We start from the raw sequence: 21,033 nt of genomic DNA, 5'->3' as shown, positions 1-21,033 counted from the left end.
GAAGCGGATGGGGGGAGATCACCGGATGAAATGAGATCCGTAACCGTAGTGGATACAATGGCCTGATGTGCCATGGTGGGGTCATGGTCCAGGGGAATGTAGGAGGAGGTATCTGAGAGCTGGCACTCAGCCTCTGCAATGTAGAGGTCAGTACGCCAGACAACAACAGCACCACCCTTATCGGCAGGCTTAGTAACAATGTTAGGGTTAGATCTGAGTGCACGGAGTGCAGTCACTTCGGAGGGAGATAGGTTGGATTTGTTGAGAGGGGCCGTGAAATTGAGGCGACTGATGTTCTCAATGAAAAGATCGAGTGCAGGTAAAAGGCCGGAGGGAGGGGTCCAGGTGGAGGGAGAACGTTGGAGTTGGGCAAAGGGGTCTGTGGGACGGGGAGAGCACTCTTGTCCAAACAAATGAGCACGGAGGCGAAGACAGCGGAAGAACAGTTTGGCGTTATGTCATGCCCGAAATTCATTAAGGTGGGGACGCAGAGGGATAAAGCTGAGGCCTTTGCTGAGTACAGAGCGTTCAGCATTGGACAGCGGAAGATTAGGAGGGATGATGAATACACGACAGGAGATGGAGGGGTTGGGGGAGGGGATAGAGTCAGAGGGAAGGGGAGGAGAGATAGGTTCCAGAGGGCCATGGGTATTTTTGAGTTGGTGCATCTTGTGGGCCTCGATGCCTGAAAGGAAAAGAAAAAAAGTTTCTTGTTAGCACGACGAATGAGCCGGAGGATGAAGTGGAACTGCGGAGTGGTGCAGCCCTGAGCCAGTGTGTTGCGATGCTGTTGGAGAGAAAGGTCAAGAGTGCGCATATGACACCGCATGGCACTGAGTGTGGATCTCAGGATGCGGCGAGAGCAACTGTCCGTGGAACATTGAACATCACGGAGATATCTGTGATCCTGGGAGGATTCAAAATATGAGGGATGAAACTTCAGTTGGAATCCACGTGGGGTGAGTCTGAGCCGGAGGCAGTCACTGAGGAATGTGATATGTGATATGTTGTACTGTCTCTTCCCTTTTCTGATGTTGAAAATCCGTGCTCAGTAAAGGACTTAGTTTTATACCTGTAAGCCCCTATCTCAATGAATTTCGGGCATGACAATGACGTTGAACTCCTCTTCCCTCACCTTCATCTCTGTGCCCACTTCTTTGGACAAGAGCATTCTCCCTGTCACACAAGGAGTGTTACTTGTCCCTTTCACCTGAACTTTTACCTCTGGTCAATTACCCGCACTTGATCTCTGCATTAAGAACTGCTAACATGACATCGGCCACCTTAATTTCTCTGTTCCCCACACCCATTCAAACTCCTCTCCTTCAGAACTTGCAGCACTCCATTCTCCTAGATCTAATTCTGATTTTGTTATCGAACATGTTGATAAAGGGGCTACAGATGGCAACATACCTTGTAGAAGCTGAATGCCAACTCTCAGGCACCTTCCATCTACCCCTGGATCATGGACCCACTGCTGAACACCAAGGGCTGTGACTGACATGTCTGGAGATCTCTCTTCCACAGCTTCCCCCATAGTCTCTCAACTCTGTGTTGTCTGCTTCTACATTTTCCTCAAAATCTATAAACAAGACTGCCCTTGCAAACTCAGTTTCAGACTGTTCCTGCACCAAAACTTTATTTTGTCACTTCTTGACTCTATCCTTTTCATCATTTGGTCTCTTTCCACTTACATTCATGGCATCAATCATGTTTTAAACTCAGTTTCACAATTTCCAGTTTTCTGGCCTAGCTGCCACCTCTTCACAATAGATTTCCAACCTGCTACAGGTCCATACTCTATCAAGATAGTCTGAAGATTCTCCACTTCTACCTTGTCAAGAAACCAGAACCATCCAGCACCATCCTCCTTCCTTGGCTAAGCTTGTTCTCACTTTGAACAACTTTTCCTTTAATTTGTCTCACCTTCTCCAAGTCAAAGTTTTGGCAATGGATGCCTGCATGAATCCCTGTTTTTCCTGTCTCTTTATCAAGTATTAGGAACATTCCTTGTTCCAGTCTACTCAGGTCCCCATCCAAAATGCTCTCTCCAATATATTGATGATGTCATCTCTACGATTTCCTACTCTCGTCCAGAATTGGGAAAAAATGAATCAGTTTTGCTTCCAATTTCCATCCTTCTCTCACCTTCACCTGGGTCTATGTCTGACACTTCTCTTCCCTTCCTTGACTTCTGCTTCTATTTCTGGGGATAGGCGATCCACCGATATCCATTGCAAACCCCAGCAACTCCCAGTTATCTCAAAGTACCTCACACCTTGCTTCCTCTAAAGGATCCTTTTCCATTCTCCTAGTTTCTTCACCTCTGTTGAATCTTCCACTGGGGTGTCTGCAACATGACATTTTTCCCTTAATTGAGGATTCCCACCCTCCACCACAGCTGACAGGATCCTCAACCATGTCTGACTTATCTCTCACACTATGCCCTCATCCCTTCTTCTCCCTCCCAGAACAATGGAGTTCCCCTTGTCCTCACTTTTCACTTCACCAGTCTTTGAATTCCAAGGATCGTACTCCACCCTTTCTACTAATTGCAGCAGGATACCTCCACCAAACAGATCTTCCCCTTCCCTATCAGCATCCTGCAGCGACTACCTCTTCCACAACATCCTGACCCACTCCTTCATCACTCTGAACGCATCAGCGTTCCCCCTTGGCAGTTTCCCATGCTATTGCAGAAGGTGCAGCATTTGTCCATCCACCAGTTCCCTTCTTACTGTCCAAAGCTCCTAAAACACCTTTAATGTGAAAGTGTAGTTTACTTATACATCATTCAATCTAGTTTATTGCAATCACTGCTCAAAATGTGGTCTCCTTTACACTGGCGAGGCGAAGCACAAAACTGGGCAATTGCTTTTAGGATCACATCTACTCTGTCCTTAGGAATGACCCTGACCTTCCAGCTGCTTGCCATTTCAATGAATCACCATGCTCCTAGTCAAACATTTCAATTCTGCATCTGCTACAGTGTTCCAGCGAAGCACATAACGGAAGCTTGAGGAACAATATCTAATTTTCCCCAGAGGCACTTTGTAGCCTCTAGGACTCAGTATTGAATTCCACAACTGCAGAGCATAACCTCTATATCCTCGATGTTTCTTACACACAGAGACAGCCATATTTCTTTCGTGTTGACTTTGTTCTCAGTTGAGCAGTCCTATTTTCTCCTTTTCACACCTTCAATTGCACCCATTTTACATCTTTATCTCTCCTTCACCACCATTAGTTACCCTTTGGTCTTTGGCTCTGACCACCCTCACAATCTATTCCACTTGCTTCTCCACCACCTGTCTACAACATTTTCCAATCTACTTCAGTTCTGAAGAGTCATAACAGACTGGAAACTGTTTCTCTCCCCAAAGGCTTGCTGAGTTCCTCCAAATCTTTGTGTGTTTACTTCAGATTTCCAACATCTGCAGTGTTTTGTTTTATTTGTGCTGGCTCTTAATTGGCAATGTTTTTCAGAGTACAAAAATATTCTTTGGTATATGCTTTGTTCCTTCTAAAAATATTACTTTAAGAACTGTTATTTTCACTTATTTCCACCTTCCAACATCATCCCTGATTCCGGTTATCTGCTGCTGAAACACTCAACCATGCCTCTTATACACTGAAGTCGACTCCTCCAAGGCACTTGGGGTACTCCTCCCACATTTTACCATCGATAACTTGAGGCTATCCATACTTGTTAACTCCATTGTTAACAAGCCCCAACTCATGTACCTCCTGATGCTCACTGATCACACTGGCTCACTGACTACTATGCAGCTCCTTGAATTGAAAATTTTCGTCTTTGTTTTCAAATCCCTTCGTAGCCTTGCAAAGTCTCAATTCTGTAATCTCCTCCATGCCTACATGCATAGAAGATCTCTGGCTCATCCAATTCTGGCCTTTTGAGTATTTTAAACTGCTGAAAAGTGCTACTTGGCAGACGTGATGGTGGAAACTTAAATACAAGTGTGTTGCAAATGCATGTGCATGATGACAATATAAGCCACATTAAAAATTAAAATGCCTCCACAATAGCATTATCCAACAAATACTATACTTAATGTACATGAATGTTGGCTAGAGGATTTGAAACTTTCAATTCATACATAATAAATTTAAAAATGTTGCAATATCTCACTTTCTTGGAGCTGTGAGTATTACTTGTTTACAGTTACTTCTGCGATCTGGCGTACATTAATGACTTTGGCAGAAAACTTGAATTTCTGGAACACCTATGGACAAAATAGGGTAGGATTTCTTGTGGAACTTATCAAGATGTTATGCCTGAAATCGCACCTATTTTCTCTGATTAGCAACAAGGAAGACCACAAGAGTTAAGGTAGTGGTGTTGCAAAACTAAAATCCAACCTAATGGCAACCATGCACCACTAAGGATTGCCAGAAAACCCTATCCACTTTGCTTACAGTCTTGAGGAAGAAAGTCTGTCATCTTTACCTAGTCTGACCTACATGTGACTCCAGATCTACATCAATGCAATTGACTCTTAACTAAGAAGAATTATAGAATCATAGAATCCCTAGTGTGGAAATAGTCCCTTCGGCTCAACGAGTCTACAACGACCCTCGGACCATCCCACCCAGACCCATCCCCCTATAACCCACCTAATCTACACATCCCCCAACATTATGGGCAATTTTCCATGGCCAACCCACCTAGCCTGCACATTTTTGGACTGTGGGAGGAAACTGAAACACCCGGAGACACCACGCAGACACGGGGAGAATGTGCAAACTCCACACAGACAGTCGCCCGAGGTGGAACTGAACCCGGGTCCCTGGCGCTGTGAGGCAGCAGTGCTAACCACTGAGCCACCATGCTGCCTCTCCGGGAAATTAGACATGGGCAACAAATGTTGCCCGAGTCAGCAAATGCCACATCCCATGAACAAATTTTTTTAAAAATTGCAGTCAAAGTTGTTGTGGTAAAAGTCACTATCTGTTTGCTTCAGTAATAGTGGTGAAACTCCACCTAGCCAATTGCAACTAAAAAAACTGATTAAATATGAACAATGCGATATACAAAGGATGAAAACATGCATTCACCTGGTATTTTACTGCTTTTGCACATTAAGTAGACACAAGTATTTAAGATTGTGAAGGGTTTAGAATAAAAGTAACTGCTTCCAATGCCTGAAGAAACGAAAACCAGGGAGCATAGATTTAAGATGACGGAACACCAGAAGCAACAAAGAAAAATGTTTTCAAACAATGAAGAATTAGGATTTGAAATACATAACCATTAGATAATGTAAAATGATTAACAGCAGCCTTTAAAGGAAATTAGGTAAAAACTTGAAGAGGGAAGAACTGCCAAGATATCTGGAAGACTGGGGACATGGGACTAACTGGACAGCTGCAACAGACTCATTAAGCCAAATAGCTACTTTTTAATCTATGTTACCTTATAAACTGGAAATAAATCTGAGCCAAGAGTTTTAGCCTGTTTGAGTTTTTAGTGTGGTATTTTCCACATCTTGGGGTGAAACAAAAATCGAAGTGAATGTTTAACCCACATGATCTGAACACTGCAACTAAAAGTAACTTATTCCTGGTCACATTCTTATACACATTATACAAGGACACGCAGTTTAGATTCTCAAAAAAGTCTCTACTAATAAATTACCCATCCCACTGCAGAGAATACCCAGAGCATACGACAATAAAATTTGAAGAAAAATATTTAATTGCATGATTATAACCACTTGCTTATGTCTTGATGTGTTTTTCCTAACATAAATTAACTGATCATTGTTTGGTTGAATCAGAACCACTGATGAAGGACATCAATCTGAATCATTCACTATGCTTTTCTCTCTCTAAGGATGCTAACTAACTTCCTTACTTATTTCTGATATCTAATGTCAGCAGCATTAAGTTCTATGCTTCTTCAAGCTGTGTATCATTTTAAATTTAGCCTCTCAAAGGCAATAAATATTCATAAATATTTTAATCTAGTTTTTTTAAAAAATGAAGTTATTTTGATTTTCAACATAAAACTCAAAGTCACCATAAAAAATCCAACTTTTAAGGCAGCAGAATTATAATGAAGGTGACGAAACTACTTAAGTACACTTGATAATAATTTACAAACAGTCTCAGTTCGCAAGTAAATTTCTGAAATGAAGTAACAAAACAATGATCAGTTAATTTATGTTAGGAGAAACACATCAGGACATAAGCAAGTGGTTATAATCATGCAATTAAATATTTTTCTTCAAATTTATTGGGGTCATTAATTGTTAAAGTAACTTACCACCATGATTTTTTAGTTAAGAAAAACAAACCAAAATTTTGATAGTACCGCCTTGTCAGCTTTGACACTGATCAGTCAATATGCTGAATGTTAACTCCTTAAAAACTGATGGATTGTAGTCGGGTCGGGGATTAAAATTCAAAAATGAAAGAACAAATCAAGTCACCAGAAATTCACCCATTTTCAATTTTAAAGCAGATGGAACTTGTGAAGCTGGAGCAATCCACCTGCAAGGGGTATACTGGTTATTCATGTATGTATTCATTTTAACACCCATCCCACTTTTAAACATTCATCTGTTTTGTTTCCCAGGAAAATGCTACAGCTAAAAGGAGGTGGAGGAGGAATGAATCCTCAAAGTAAATAGCTTTACAGCATGGGGTCCAAAAGGATCAATTTCCTACAAACCCAATGAGCCAACCAGTAAACAACCATCATTTTCCCCTATATTCAGCCAATAGCTCCCTATTCCACCCCATCAAACCCCTATTCTCAGGTGAGTTAAGCTGCAGCTATGTGCTGTAGGATTCTCTGCCCCAATGTCACATTGGACAAAAGAAGCCAATGTGCAGAAAAGCTACAGAATAAAGAGAGTGAGGAAATTCTGCAATTTTGAAACCTTCATTTTCAGCAGCCTCCTTCAATACCACATCACAACCACACCATCCCCTCCTTCAAGCTAAAATCCAGATCAATGAAAGAGCAGCCAATGATCAACTTACGTGGGAATATCCGTTGGATTTCTCTCTGAATCTGTGTGCGGCATAGATCCTTTTTTTCCAGATCAATCGACTGTTGTTGACAGTTGCAGAACAGATCCAAAACTTGTTGACTCAACTGCAAATGAAGCCAGTCAAAAGACTACATGCATTATATATCTTTAAAAAGGGAAACTTCTGAAAATGTTGTTTTTTTGAATGCATGTTTAAAATGGTTATTCTCTACCTAAAATCAATGTCTGGAGCCTTTCAAATAGACTGTTTTATGGTAGTGCGGCACCTTTATTAAACTTCCCTACATTGTATTCCCTAAAGTGTATTATGGAATGCAGAACAAACAAATCTATTTTAGCTTTTGTTCTCATTTTAAAACTGCAAAAAGAAAGTTTTGGTGAGTGGCTGAGGCAAGTGCACAGTACAATCATGACATTCTTGGAATGAAGTTCAACCTGTACAAAGGACAATAAAATTCATCCGAAGTTTTGACAGGCACTGATCCAAAACCAAAGTACATACTGATGCTTCCCAAGTTCATACGTTTGTCTCCTTCAATTTCCTTTTTGAATTTCTCTGATCAGATTTTCACCAATCTCAAAAGCAGGCCATGAAGGCTGCATTCATCAGCATCTAGCTTGAACTGTGAGTGAATATTATTTCCCACCAGATCAGGAAAACTTAGTTTTGCATTTGCAGGACAGTGATTAACTTGACTTTTCTGTTTGCTCTAATTTTGTGAACAATGTTGGCAAAGGCAGCAATTGTTGCCCATCCCTAGTTGACATTGAGACGACGACCTGGGCATTGCAGATGGTGGATACATTTTGGCGAGTTATTTGCTGCAGAATGCCTAGACCCTAACCTCCTCCTGTCGTCACAGATTTAGATGTCTGTTCCAGTTACGTTTTTGGTCAATGGTAACTCCTGGGACAGATTCACCCCTGTTGGAGATGGTCATTGTCTGGCATTAGTGCGCATGCTTTTTGTGACATATCAGACCAAATTGGAATGTCTTTTAGGTATTGCCACCCACAGGTACAGACTGCCCCAGGATCTTGGCAATTACATATGGAACTAAATACTACCCAACCAGTGAACATCACCACATTTAACCTTACGATGAAGGGAAGGCAATTGATGAATCAGCTGAACATAGTTTGGCCTACGGCACTACCATGAGGAACTCCGGTAATCTCCTGGGCTGAGATGATTGACCTCCAACAACAACAATCATTTTCCTTTGTGCTAAATATAACTTCAACTAGGGGAAAATTTCCACCAGTTCTCACCAATTTCAAATTTGCTAGGGTTCCTTGATGCCACGATCAATCGCTGTTGTGCTGTCTCAGGCAGAAATTCCCAACTTATGTAGAACCCATGTGATAGTACCAAGGCAGTAATGAGATTTTTTTTGTTTTAAATTCATGCAAGGGATGTGGGCGTTATTGGCTAGGCCAGCATTTATTGCCCACAGTTAAGAGTCAACCATATTGGTGTGGGTCTGGAACCACATGTAGGCCAAACCAGGTAAGGATGGCCACTTTCTTCCCTAAAGGACATTAATGAACCGGATAGGATTTTCCCTGACAATCAACAATGGTTTCATGGTCATCATTAGATTGTTAATTACCGATTTATTTTAATTCAAACTTCACCATCTGCCATGGTGGGATTCAAACTTTGGTCCCAAAACATAACCTGGGTCTCTGGATTAATAATCTAGTGATATTAGCACTAAATCAACACCTCCCCCGTCATTTTTTTTAATATAGCCAACAGGTGCTGTTTAAACCCAAATTGTGTTTGTCAGCATATTATTGCTATTGAGTGCTGCTTGAAAACAGCATCAACAACACCTTCCATCACCTAACTGATGTAGAATAGCCTGATTGACTAGTTTTAAAAAAAAACATAAAAACTGCTGGTTCTGAGACGGGTCACTCGACCCAAAACGTTAACTCTGATTTCTTTCTACAGATGCGACCAGATCTGCTGAGCTTTTCCAGCAATTTCTGTTGCTGATTGGCTGGTAATTGGCCAGTTAGAATTTGTCTTGTACTGTCTTGTGAACAGGACAGACATTGCCAATTTTCTAAATCATCAAATGCCTGTTTATAGACATAGTGGAACACCATGGCTCCAGGAAAGGCTTGTTCTAGAACACAAGTGTTCAGTGCTACAGTTGGGATGGTGTGAGATATTATAGCCTCTGCTGCATTCAATACATTCAACTATTTCTTGATATCATGTGAAATCTGGATCAAACAAGCTGATTTTACACCAAGTATTTTCAGCCTTAAGCTCGAACATGTTAGGCTTTCTCACCATTGAAGATTAACATGTTTGTAGTGTTGCCTATTCCAATTAGTCATTTACACTGTCCATCACCATTTATGACTGATAAGGCACAACAGAGCTTTGATTGATCCATCAGTTGTGAGATTGACTTGTTATCAATCACATGCTGCTTGACACACTTGTATTCCTTTATAGTAGCTTCACCAGGATGGTACCAAATTTTAAGTACATCTGGTACTGCTCCTGGCATGCTCTCCGAAACTCTTCCTTTCAACTAGGTGACTTGTTGACAATGTTAGAGAGAGGGACATATTGGGCTGAGATAGATTGTGGTTGGATACAATTTTGCTCCACATCACCTCATGGATGCCCAATTTGGAACTAATCTTCTGAATCTATTCCTTTTGTCACGGGGTAATATCATACAACATAAGGAAGTAAATATTGAGTGTGAATACCAGACTTCACCATTATTACAACAGCATGGTAGTCACTCTTACCGATATTGTCACGGACAAATGTACCTTTGGCAAGTAAATTGGTGAAGGTGAGGTCAAGTTGGTTTTATCCTTTTATGATCCTCTCATCACCTGCTGCAGGTTCAGTCTAGTAGATATGTTCTCCGTGACTCAGCTATCTCAGTCAGTAATACTGCCACCCTTGATGGATATTGAAATTTCTCACCCAGAGTACATTGTGCCTTTATCACTCTTAGTGCTTATTCAAAGTGGTATTCAAAATGGAGCAGAGCTGACTCATCAGCTGAGGAAAGGTGATAGGTAGTCAGCAGGTTTCCTTTTCCATGCCTAACCTGAAGCCAGTGAAACAGGTCATACCCACTAATGATACGTGGCTACTGAAATCCACTGTAGTTTTCAGAAAAGAAAATTGATGGATTGTACATGACTAATTCATGATTTTGTGCAACTTCTTACTACGCCCTATAAAAAATGCTCAAATAAAAGAGTAGTAAAAAAAAAGCAAACATACCTTAGGTTTATGTAGAATGTAAAATGTAAAATGCAATCTGTCACTTGCTGTCTATAAGACCTTGTTAATCTGATCTATAACAGGTACTACACTTCAAATAATTAAGCTGGTCAAAAGAATTGCAATATGATCCAAGAATGCAAGAGGCAAGATAAAATTGAAGAGCTTCCACTTCCTTGAAATATTCAGTCGAATAATAAACAAATCAATTTTAAATTACATAAGAACTCCAGTTTTGCCTGTAAGCTGAACCTATCAACAGATGAGATAACAATGTGTAGAGCTGGATGAACACAGCAGGCCAAGCAGCATCAGAGGAGCAGGAAGGCTGACGTTTCGGGCCTAGACCCTTCTTCAGAAATTTCAGCCTTCCTGCTCCTCTGATGCTGCTTGGCCTGCTGTGTTCATCCAGCTCTACACATTGTTATCTCAGATTCTCCAGCATCTGCAGTTCCTACTATCCCTATCAACAGATGAAACTGGTTCTAAATCCAGTCCTAAACTCATTTAACAGCATGGAACTTCCTTTAACAATGTAACCTACAAAGTATTTCCTGTGCCAATATTTCATTTACATTCAAGTGCAGAATGCACCTTCTTTAAGCCTCCCAGTAATCCAAAACACATTTGTATTTCCTGTTTGGGTTTAATAAAAGCAGTGCATCAGTAATGTTATTCAATATTCAGTAAACATGTCACTAAAATCTTTAGTGAATCAGTACCTTATCCCTGGCCACTTGAAGGGTATTCTGCGGGTGATCCGTGAGTGGAAGCAGAGATGAAATTCCAGGTGATTGGACAGAATACCTGCGGTCAACAACGAAAGGCACTGAACTGCCAGATGGTCGAGAAGGTGGTGACTGAAACCGCTGCCGCTTGACTTCATAAGGACTAGTTCGCTCATCACTTCTTCGTCTGTAATACAAATGAGATTTATGTGCATCAGATTATTAATATTTTTGTGCAAAATTAAACCATCATATCACTAAAATCCAAAACTCAATTTGGATCAATACGAAAGCCATAAAAAGTGTAATTATTTAGATGTGGTAAACCTAAATTTGAACCAATGTCAATACTCCACCATATTAATCACAGTTAGTAGAATTATAGTAATTCATGTTGTTATGGGCCAGGCCAAAACCCCTCAAAACATATCAAGGAGATAGCCTGGATTTTAACTTTTATCTTATTCACAGGCAAGTGTAAGGGGCTGCATTTCAGATGTGATTTTATTGGTCACACTACTAGGCTTTAAGCAAAACACATTCTACAGTTAAAATAGAAATAAAACGAAGAAGAATTGATATAACTTGAACTCTATTGGAAAATTTATTTTAATAATAGATTATTTAACTAAACAGCAACGGTTCCAATATAGTAACATCCCATAAACGCACCCTTGGCAAAGGGAAATTCCGTAAAATAGATCGTCTCACATGCAATATTTCTCCAGTCCAGGAGTAAAGGACACCAAGGGAAAATTCTGACAGAGAGAGAGAACTCAAGTGTTTTGCTGTAGCAGGGCGAGATGTATGGCAGCTTCCACAGCCAACTTCAAAACCCCAACAACTGAAAGCTAAACTAAAACCCAGGTTCTGTGGGGGCCTGATTCTATCCAACCTGCTTCTATTGTTCTAACTTTAAAAAAAAACCCAGGGCCTCATAAGCTGTTTACTTTATTGGTTGGGAAGAGACAGCTCAATACCTCCGTCTCAATTTGTCTTCATCAAAAAAACCAGGACAAAATACACCTCTTAAAGCCACAGTATTGTCACATTATTCAGTACTCAAATTTAAAAACTAGTTTCAGAAATAGATTGAGGCATGAGTTAACTTCTCTGGAAGGTCATGTCCTTTTATTCTCACTAAATATTATTTTGAAGCACATTATATTTTGTATATTCACAATGTTTCAGTTGAGACATGAAAATGAGGACCTGTCCGCTGTCTCTAGCTTATGCGAAAGATCCCATGGCACGAGGAGGCATTATCCCTCATGGGGATAAATATTTGCCAAACTTTCTTAACACCATATAAGAATGTCATCTGGTCACGATCACTTTGCTGTCGCAGTGAGCATTTGATTGCAGTATTTCCAACATTACAACACGTCTATACCTCAGAAGTACCTCACTATGAATGCAGTGCCTTGAGAAATCCTGTGGTCATGAAAGGCAGAATAACCCCACTGCGAAGTCATTTCTGAAGAAGGTTCCTGACCCGAAATGTCAACTTTCCTGCTCCTCTGATGCTGCCTGGCCTGCTGTGTTCCTCCAGCTCCATACTGTGACTCCAGCATTGGCAGTTCTTATTATATATGTATAAATTCTCTTTTTTTTCTTTATTTTCTTTATCAATCAACAAGTTACATTTGGTGCAGAAAATATAGCTTGCAACTTCAAATGATATTTTCAGTTTACAGGCTGAAATGCAGGTCATTGGATTATTTGAAGGCATTGTATTTCTCAATAAGTATTATAAGTTCTTAAAATCTGAAGAAAAAGTCTAAGCAGGACTTACTTCCTTCCGACATTATTGGGCAGACCTGGTGAATAAGTAGGGCAGGCACTATTTAAAGGCCACACAACTGATGGCCGTGGAGTAATAACTCCTGTCAGGATTGTACCAGAAAAGCTGCAAAAACAAAGTAAGCAACATAAAAAAAAACTCATTACATCAAACTTATTTGCATGATTTACAGATTATATAATTCCTGAAATTGGTGAAGCAAAGCTACACATGTCATCAGTGCTCTACCAGTGATTAAAATATGACATCAACATTCACAATTCCTTGCCAAAAGGCATCTATTGTGCACATCATGAAATGAAATAAATAAAATATTCTATACATATCCTCATGGTTGCCAGGGTGGGTTAAACCTGTGAGGTAATGAACCAAGAGTGTGGTACAGAATATTCAATACTACAGGGGAACAAAGTATTAAGTCTCCATTTCCTTATGTCAGCCCAGTTGTTTTGTAAGAAAAGTACTTTCCACATTCCATAATTGTGCAGCTTCCAGCAGCTAGCTTACAGCATCAATGCTGATGGTCTGGGACAAGCATCTGCATTTTTAGAGATATTAATAGAAAGAAAGTAAATGCAAACTCTCACAAAACAACATATACCACATTGCTCATTTTAGTGATATGCAGACATTTTTGGCTCAGCAGTAGCATCCTGTGAATACATCTTGTGTTGGTAATGCATTGTGGTGCTTAACTAATGCATTTTATGAAAGTCAGTGCCAGCGTGTTGCCAGGCTTCTAAGACTGGATGTTCCCAAGATTGGTTGATCGTATCAAAGGGAAAATCCCTTTGACTGGTCACAACACAAAGATACTCACCATTTACAACCAGGCTTTTTGCAAAGCTGAAAAACACACTGTCCAACATTGGACGTGATTCTGCAATGAGACAACATATGTTGGATAATCCTGCAGATGAAAAGAATGACACTGGCAACCGATTTATGGTTGTCATTTGAACTCGCGGCATAGCACACTTGCATGTACTAGAAGCTACGTATGCAAATACACACAACCTGATTCCTTGCAGACAGAAACAACATGTAAGCACTGCATCTGTTTGAATTCAATAAAATGGGTGACAGCCATTCACAGCTCATTTGTCAGGGTAACGCCCTGAACAATCAGTCATTCTGCCTGTATTGAAGTCTAGTTAAAAAGCCTACAGCTAACAGTCAATCCTTCATGACAGCACTCTCCATGGCCAAGTCTCTACCAATCAGCATTCTCTTTTCATACAGTATAAATGCTGATTTACCTTTCAAATGGTATTCTTGCAAGTGTCTCAATGAGTGCAAGACAAAAATCTTCAATGAAATGTGTCTTTTCTCAAGTTAAGTCGAACAGTCATAGAGATGTATAGCATGGAAACAGACCCTTCGGTCCAACTCATCCACGCTGACCAGACATCCTAAATTAATCTAGTCCCATTTACCAGTATTTGGCCCATATCCTTCTATACCCCTCCTATTCATATATCCATCCAGATGCCTTTTAACTGTTATTATTGTACCAGCTTCCACCTCTTCCTCTGGCAGTTCATACGATACATGCACCACGTTCTGCGTGAAAAAGTTTCCCCTTAAGTTCCTTTTAAATCATTCCCCTCTCACCTTAAACCTATGCCCTCCAGGTTTGGACTTCCCCACCCCGAGGAAAAGACCTTGTCTGCTTACCCTATCTATGTCCCTCATGATTTTATAAACCTCTATAAGGTACCCCTCAGCCTCCGACGTGCCAGGGAAAACAGCCCCAGCCTATTCTGCCTCTCTCTATAGCTCAAAACCTCCAACCCTGGAAACATTCTTGTAAACCTTTTCTGAGCTCTTTTAAGCTTCACAACATCCTTCCTATAGCAGGGAGACCAGAACTGCACGCAGTATTCAAAAGTGGCCGAACCAATGTCCTGTACAATATGACCTCTCAACTCCTATACTTAAATGGACTGACCAATAAAGGCAAGCGTACAAAACACCTTCTTGACTATCCTACCTACCTATGACTCCACTTTCAAGGAACTATGAACCTGCATTCCAGGGTCTCTTTGTTCAGCAACACTCCACAGGACCTTACCATTAAGTGTGTAAGTCCAGCACTGATTTGCCTTTCCAAAATGCAGCACCGCACATTCATCTAAATTAAACTCCATCTGCCACTCCTCAGTCCACTGGCCTATCTGTTCAAGATCTCGTTGTACTCTGAGATAACCTTCTTCGTTGTCCACAGGTCTCCGACAGGTAACCTTCTCTGTTGGTCACAGGTCTGTACTACCAAAGTTCTGTTTGCATACCTAAGAACTTGTTTATTACAAACTAGTAAAGAACAAACATTATTAACATTGACTGGTTATCTACATCTAACAGGTAGAAGTCATGAGTATCTCCTAAGAGATACCAGGCGAACATAAATTACATGGTTGTTAACTGAAGAGGTAAGGCTAACAGATTATCTTGCGCCTGCTAGAGACAGTTCCTTTTGAGAAAGAAGTCTGCATTCCTTACCTGGTCTGGCTTACATGTGGCTCCAGATCCTCAGCAATGTGTCTGACTCTTAACTGCCCTCTGAAAAGGCCTACAGACCCAATCAGTTTAAGGGCAACTGGGGATGAACATCCATTGCCATGCTTTCCAGCTATTCCCCCATACCATACAAGAATTAAAAAAATTTACTGATGGGTGCAGCTGTGCTGTATCCTAGTTAGCCTTTCAAGGCCAACAACTTACACAACCATTTCGAACTTAACTGATGTTATTTTCTTAATATGCTCCAGTATTTATGATACAAAGTACTTAATATTGAAACATGAGCACTCACTGTGTGATCTTGTAAATTACCAGTAAATAGAAATCTCCCAGTATGAGCTGAAGCTGTTACTAAAATGAAGTACATTGGAACACTAAACCTAACTGCTTTAACCAACAATTGCTTTCACTCTTTTAGTACATTACGAGATTATCTTCACCTCTGATAAATTAGTTTATTCCTAACTTGAACATGAGACAGGGACTGCAATATTTCAAAAGACGACAACTCAATGTTATCATTTCAAATCAGCTGGGTAGGTGTATCTTGATAATGCTGTACACTTCATCATACTCTATCCTGCACAGAACCCACAATAAACAAAAAAAAAATTAATTTCTAAATTGCACAACTGAGGAATGTACACTGAAAAAACGTAGCCTGACTGAGTCACAATTCTAGTAGAAAATCAGTTATTACTCAATTGACTGCACATAATGAAACAAAGCATTTTATAATTGTATAATGAAGTTCATCATTTTGGTTACCGAAAAAAATCTGATTTCCAAGATAAGCAGTTGTCATTGTACTGAAATATTTGAGATTCAAGCCATAAAATATAAAGCCAATAAAATAATTAAAACATAAGAAGATACATCAGCAGAATCTTGCTGCAACTCACCTTGCATTCCTGAAGTTGAGAGCATTGATGATCTGTTGCTGTGAAAGAAGAGCTGGAGAGAAGGGGGGACGACCCACATTAGGAGAATTAGGGAACATGCTCTCCTTCACTTGAGGTGAACATTTAATCCTTCACCTAGAAAGAACATACAAAATGAAAACATTTGTACAAGCCAGAGTCACATAATCTATGCCTCAGATAACTTTGCTGAAACAGCTGAAGTGAAAATCAAATAGGAATGATCGTGTGAACAGGGGAGAAATGGAGAGAAAAACAAAAAGAAACAAGAGATAAACCTTAAAGCTTTATGAAATGGGACTGAGAGATTCCAAGGCAGAATGGCTAATTAAGAATTTGACAAAGCACAAATAAAAGATCCACCAATAAAACCAAAATGAATGAGTAAGAACCTAAAGATAATTTACTGTCTACTTAATTAAAAATACAAGCTAAAACATGGAATAGGGCTAAAGCTTGGAGTTCTGAACTAATTAAACTTTTGTGGCAAACTGAGAGATTGGAGTTTTGTGAGGGCACTGGAAATTGGTGGAACTTGAGAGAATGCTGGGATCTGAGTGGCAGTGGATGCCAGGCAGGTCAAGAGTATTTGAGAATCAAGTACTCAAGCTGATGAAAGACTTCAACAGCAGGGAGGAGAGGTAGTACATTGGAATGGGAGGCAGCAGTGTTCTGGAGGTGCAATGATCTAGGTGATAGACCAGTTACGTGACTGAGACTTAACTTAGTCGTATACAATGGTTACATGCCACCTGAGCCTGAATTACAGCCAGAAGTGTGTCAGTGCAAACAAGCATCAAACAAGGTAGCCTCGCTTCTGCAATTCAGGGAATTTGACTCAAGATTACTGTTAGTAACTTCCTAATGACATGAAACAAGGAATCAAAAGAAAGCAGCATGAAAGGTAAATGCTGTGGAGAATGGATTGGCCAATATTATCCAATGAAGTAGAGAGGTTTAGGAGAAACAAAACATTGCAACAGAGGTAAATTGTTATTTATGATGTTAGGCTAGTTATCCAGAGGACTAGACTAATGTTTCAGAGACATGAGCTCAAATTCTACAAAGTCAATGGGGAATTAAGTTGTTAATTAACTGTGTCTGAACAAATTCCAGGTTTCAGGAATTGCTCTTAAAAACAGAACTGATTCACAACTGTCCTTCACAAAAGAAATCTGATGTATTTACCCCATCTGGTCCATATCTGATTCTAGATTCACAGCAATGTGATGACACTTTACTGTTCTTTGAAAGAATACTCAATTGTATTCATTAGGTAGTTCATCATCACGTTCTCAAAGGCAATAAATGTATTCATGTCTGTAAACGCACTAAGTATGGTGAATAGGATCGGTAAAGATAAATAGCTTTCTCGAATAAAGGGGCAATAACAAAAATTGGGTAGAGTATGGCAAGAACTAGGTGCTTAATATTCACAGATACCAAGTGCTTAGAAAAATAGGGAACAAAAAAAAAAGGCGACTGAAAGCACTCGTTTCAGAAGTCATTTTAATACTGGAAAGAGGACATTCTTGATGGGTAAGGGCAGAATCCATTCGGTTTGAGCTGAGAAGTGCAGGGACTATGCTAATGCCACAGGGAGTTTTCTGTAAGTCTCCAAATGATGAATGTGAGTGCAACACAATGAGGAGCAAATCTATGTCAAAATAATCACCTTAATAATCATCAACTTATCACCTTAAACTTATGAAATGAGGAAGAAATTGCTTGGTTGCAGGAATTTGTATTTGCTAAATAATAAAATAGTACATGTACTGGTTCCCCTTAGTCTACTCAAATAGGTGCACCCTCAAAAATCTCTAATGAACTTGACAAATAAGACTTCTCTTCACACTGACTTGTTCTAATCGTACAACGCTTTCCTAAGTGCAACTAAGGTTTCCTGCCAGCATTTCCCCAATGACTGACATCAGGCTAACCAGCACAAAGTTCCCCATTTCCTTCTTTCTTGAAAAGCAATATTACCTTTTTCAACTTCCAATCTGATGGGATTCTTTCTGAATCAAATGAATTTTGGAAAATCATAGCTGGCTCATCCATTACCTCTGCAGGTCTCTTTTCTAACCCCAGGATGTACAGGATTTGTAGAAATTTGGTCCCTTAAGGAACACAATCAACTTAATGGCACTGTTCAATGGAGTGTGTAGAGACAGTAATGTCACAGTTCACGTGCATACATTTTTGAACGTGGAATGCATGAACAAGAGTGCTTGAAGTGGAAACAACAATTTCAAAAGGGAATTGGATCTGCACAAAAGAAGCAAACTTTCAGAGTTACGGGGATAGAATGCAGGAATGTGGCTGACTGGTTGCTCTAAACAGCTGGCATGCAACAATGGGCCAAATGGCTGCTTTTTGTAGGATTATGATTCACTAAACCTTGCTAGTGATTCTGGTGCACCATGAAGGAAAATAAATATTGCCACCTCAGATCCATTTTGCACAGTGTCCCGTGCGAAATGCTGACCCTAAAAATAGCATCAATGCAAACATGTCATAATTTGGGGATTGATACTGAATAAATATTCCCTAGTTGCTCAAAGAACACATTCATCTCTAAAACTATAATTTGACATTTATCTGAAAAACAATAATGCCATCGCAGTTGCAATTAATTAAATGCATCGAGTTACACCTGACATTTATTGCTCAACTAACTGCAGTGACATGGTGCATGGGTAGGCTGACCTCTTGATGCATTGATAATAGCTTGATAGAGCTCACTGACTAGCTGGAACCAGAATCATATGTCAATCAGACTGGCCAAGGACAATAATGCACAACCACCACACTACTTCCACACCAGAGTACCAACATTTGACAGTCAGCAATAAGTTGAATGAATGCTTCAGTTCAGCAAAAACCTAAAACATGCATATATGACAGATCAGAATCAAAAACAGTAAATGCTTGAAACACTTAAAAGATCAAGCAGGGAACAAAAACCGAAAGAACTACAGATGCTGAAAATCAGAAACAGGAATAGAAATTGCTGGAGAAGCTCAGCAGGCCTGGCAGCAGAATTCAGCAGTAACATTTCAGGTCCAGTGACTATTCCTCAGAACTTCCCTTTCACAGGGAACAAATAAGTTAAATTTCAGATGTGACCTCATTAGAAAACATTCAGTTCTCTTTTCTCTTCAAGGATTCTGCATGTTTATGCTGCGTTTGCTTGAGTTTGTTTAATTACTGAGTGCACTAAGTGACTGCTTCTTCTCTTTCTGGTATTGTCTAAAGCTAGCTCGACACCAGGAACTTGTGTTCGAATCCAGCCTTGGGCGACTATGTTGTGTTTGCACATTCCGTTTCTGTGTGTGTTTGCTGGGTGCTCCAGTTTCCTACCACAGTCCAAAGATATGCTGGTTAGGTGGAGTAGCCAATGGTAAATGCAGGGTTACAGGAATGGAGAGAATGGGTGGGAAGCTCTTCAGAGGGTTAGAGGATGTGATGTGCTGAATGGCCTCTTTCTGCACTACAGGAATTCTACGATCCCATTTGGATCTTTGATTACTAAAGAGGGGTCTCTATCAGAACCTGGGGCATTACAGTTTAGCATCTCAAAGAAAGCACATCAAAAATATTAGCAGTCCTTTGGGAATATGTATGACCTGCTGCCTTAGTTTTCATGCAGATTCCTGAGACCAAGATACGAGCCGGTTCCCAATGCTTAGACTATTAAAACTGGCTATTAGCTGGCAACAAATTATAAGCCAAAGAAAACACAGATCTCCAAGTCTGGCACTGAGAAAGAGGAGGCAGATTTAGCAGTGTATATGCTCATGGATATCGATTTCCAGTAAGCAACCCTTCATTACTATGCTCTAAGATCAAACCTACAAATCTTTAGCACTGTATATTGTACTGTATTAAATGAATCACACAGAAATGAAATGAGAAATACTTATATCATAATAGAATTTTATCAACAAACGTGTGCTGCGGCTGAAAGTCGGGGTTCGTAGCCAAAAAAATCTCAACTATTCATTGTGCTACAGTAAATGGTTAGGCGGTTAATTTGGAACCAACAGGACGTTGCTGAAACACGGCATCTGGCCTGTACCAGGAGACAACAGAAAAATGCTAATCATCAACACTAATAATACCAGTAGTCTTCAACAAGTATAACTTCTACCCCATTTCCAGGAAAATCATTTCACGTTCCCACACGTGCTGGAAAAACACTTCTACTCCATTTCCAATTAAAAATCAAAGGTACTCAACACACGTTTATCATTAGAAGTTTTATTTAATTTGGAAAAACCCTAAGGACAAGATACAGGGAGACTAATAGTTCGCATTTTATTGTCATTGAATTATACGTAGAGTAAGTATGACAATGCATTTACACAAACATTAAAATCCATTCAAAAAATGTCTCTTCACTCTGCTTACTTATGTACAGTGGAGTAATCGAAAAGTATTTTTAAAATATTCCCTATGATTTTATGGACATCTTTATGCTGGGAGAAGGGTTAGGCTCAAACTGGGGTTAGGATGTCAGGAAGGAGAGTCGCTCCTACTTGGGGGTGGGGGTGTTGCTCAAGCTAAGAATTGGTCGGGGTGGGGAAAACACAGTCACTTGCGATGAAAGCTTTGGGGGGTCGGGGGAGTTGCTCAAGCTGGAAACTGGGGCAAGGTCACTCAAGCTATGTATTTTGGAGGGAGCGGGTGAGGTGTGCCTTAGGGAAGGTCACCTGATCTAGGAAGTGGAGGGAGGGAGGCTCACTCGAGCTGGGGATGAGTTAGG

At 40.2% G+C, this 21,033-nt stretch overlaps 1 protein-coding gene across 2 annotated transcripts in view; it reads right to left on the bottom strand.

Annotated features, from left to right (window-relative positions):
- The window catches only part of tent2 (terminal nucleotidyltransferase 2), a 78,636-nt gene extending 62,256 nt beyond the window's left edge, over nt 1-16,380 (bottom strand). For both annotated transcript variants that reach the window (XM_020515826.2, XM_048594908.1), the window contains exons 1-4: nt 16,248-16,380; nt 12,814-12,927; nt 11,013-11,205; nt 7,009-7,123 (exon numbers count right to left, since the gene is read on the bottom strand). In XM_020515826.2, coding sequence (XP_020371415.1) covers nt 7,009-7,123; nt 11,013-11,205; nt 12,814-12,927; nt 16,248-16,345 — 520 coding nt within the window. In that variant the 5' untranslated portion in view covers nt 16,346-16,380. The remainder of the gene's footprint in view (nt 1-7,008; nt 7,124-11,012; nt 11,206-12,813; nt 12,928-16,247) is intronic.
- Nucleotides 16,381-21,033: the final 4,653 nt, after the last annotated feature.

The sequence above is a fragment of the Rhincodon typus genome, chromosome 3 (assembly GCF_021869965.1).
Source record: "Rhincodon typus isolate 14 chromosome 3, sRhiTyp1.1, whole genome shotgun sequence".
Taxonomy (NCBI): domain Eukaryota; kingdom Metazoa; phylum Chordata; class Chondrichthyes; order Orectolobiformes; family Rhincodontidae; genus Rhincodon; species Rhincodon typus.
Note: the sequence above shows the minus strand (reverse complement) of the source record. Positions and strands in the feature narration are given on the sequence as shown.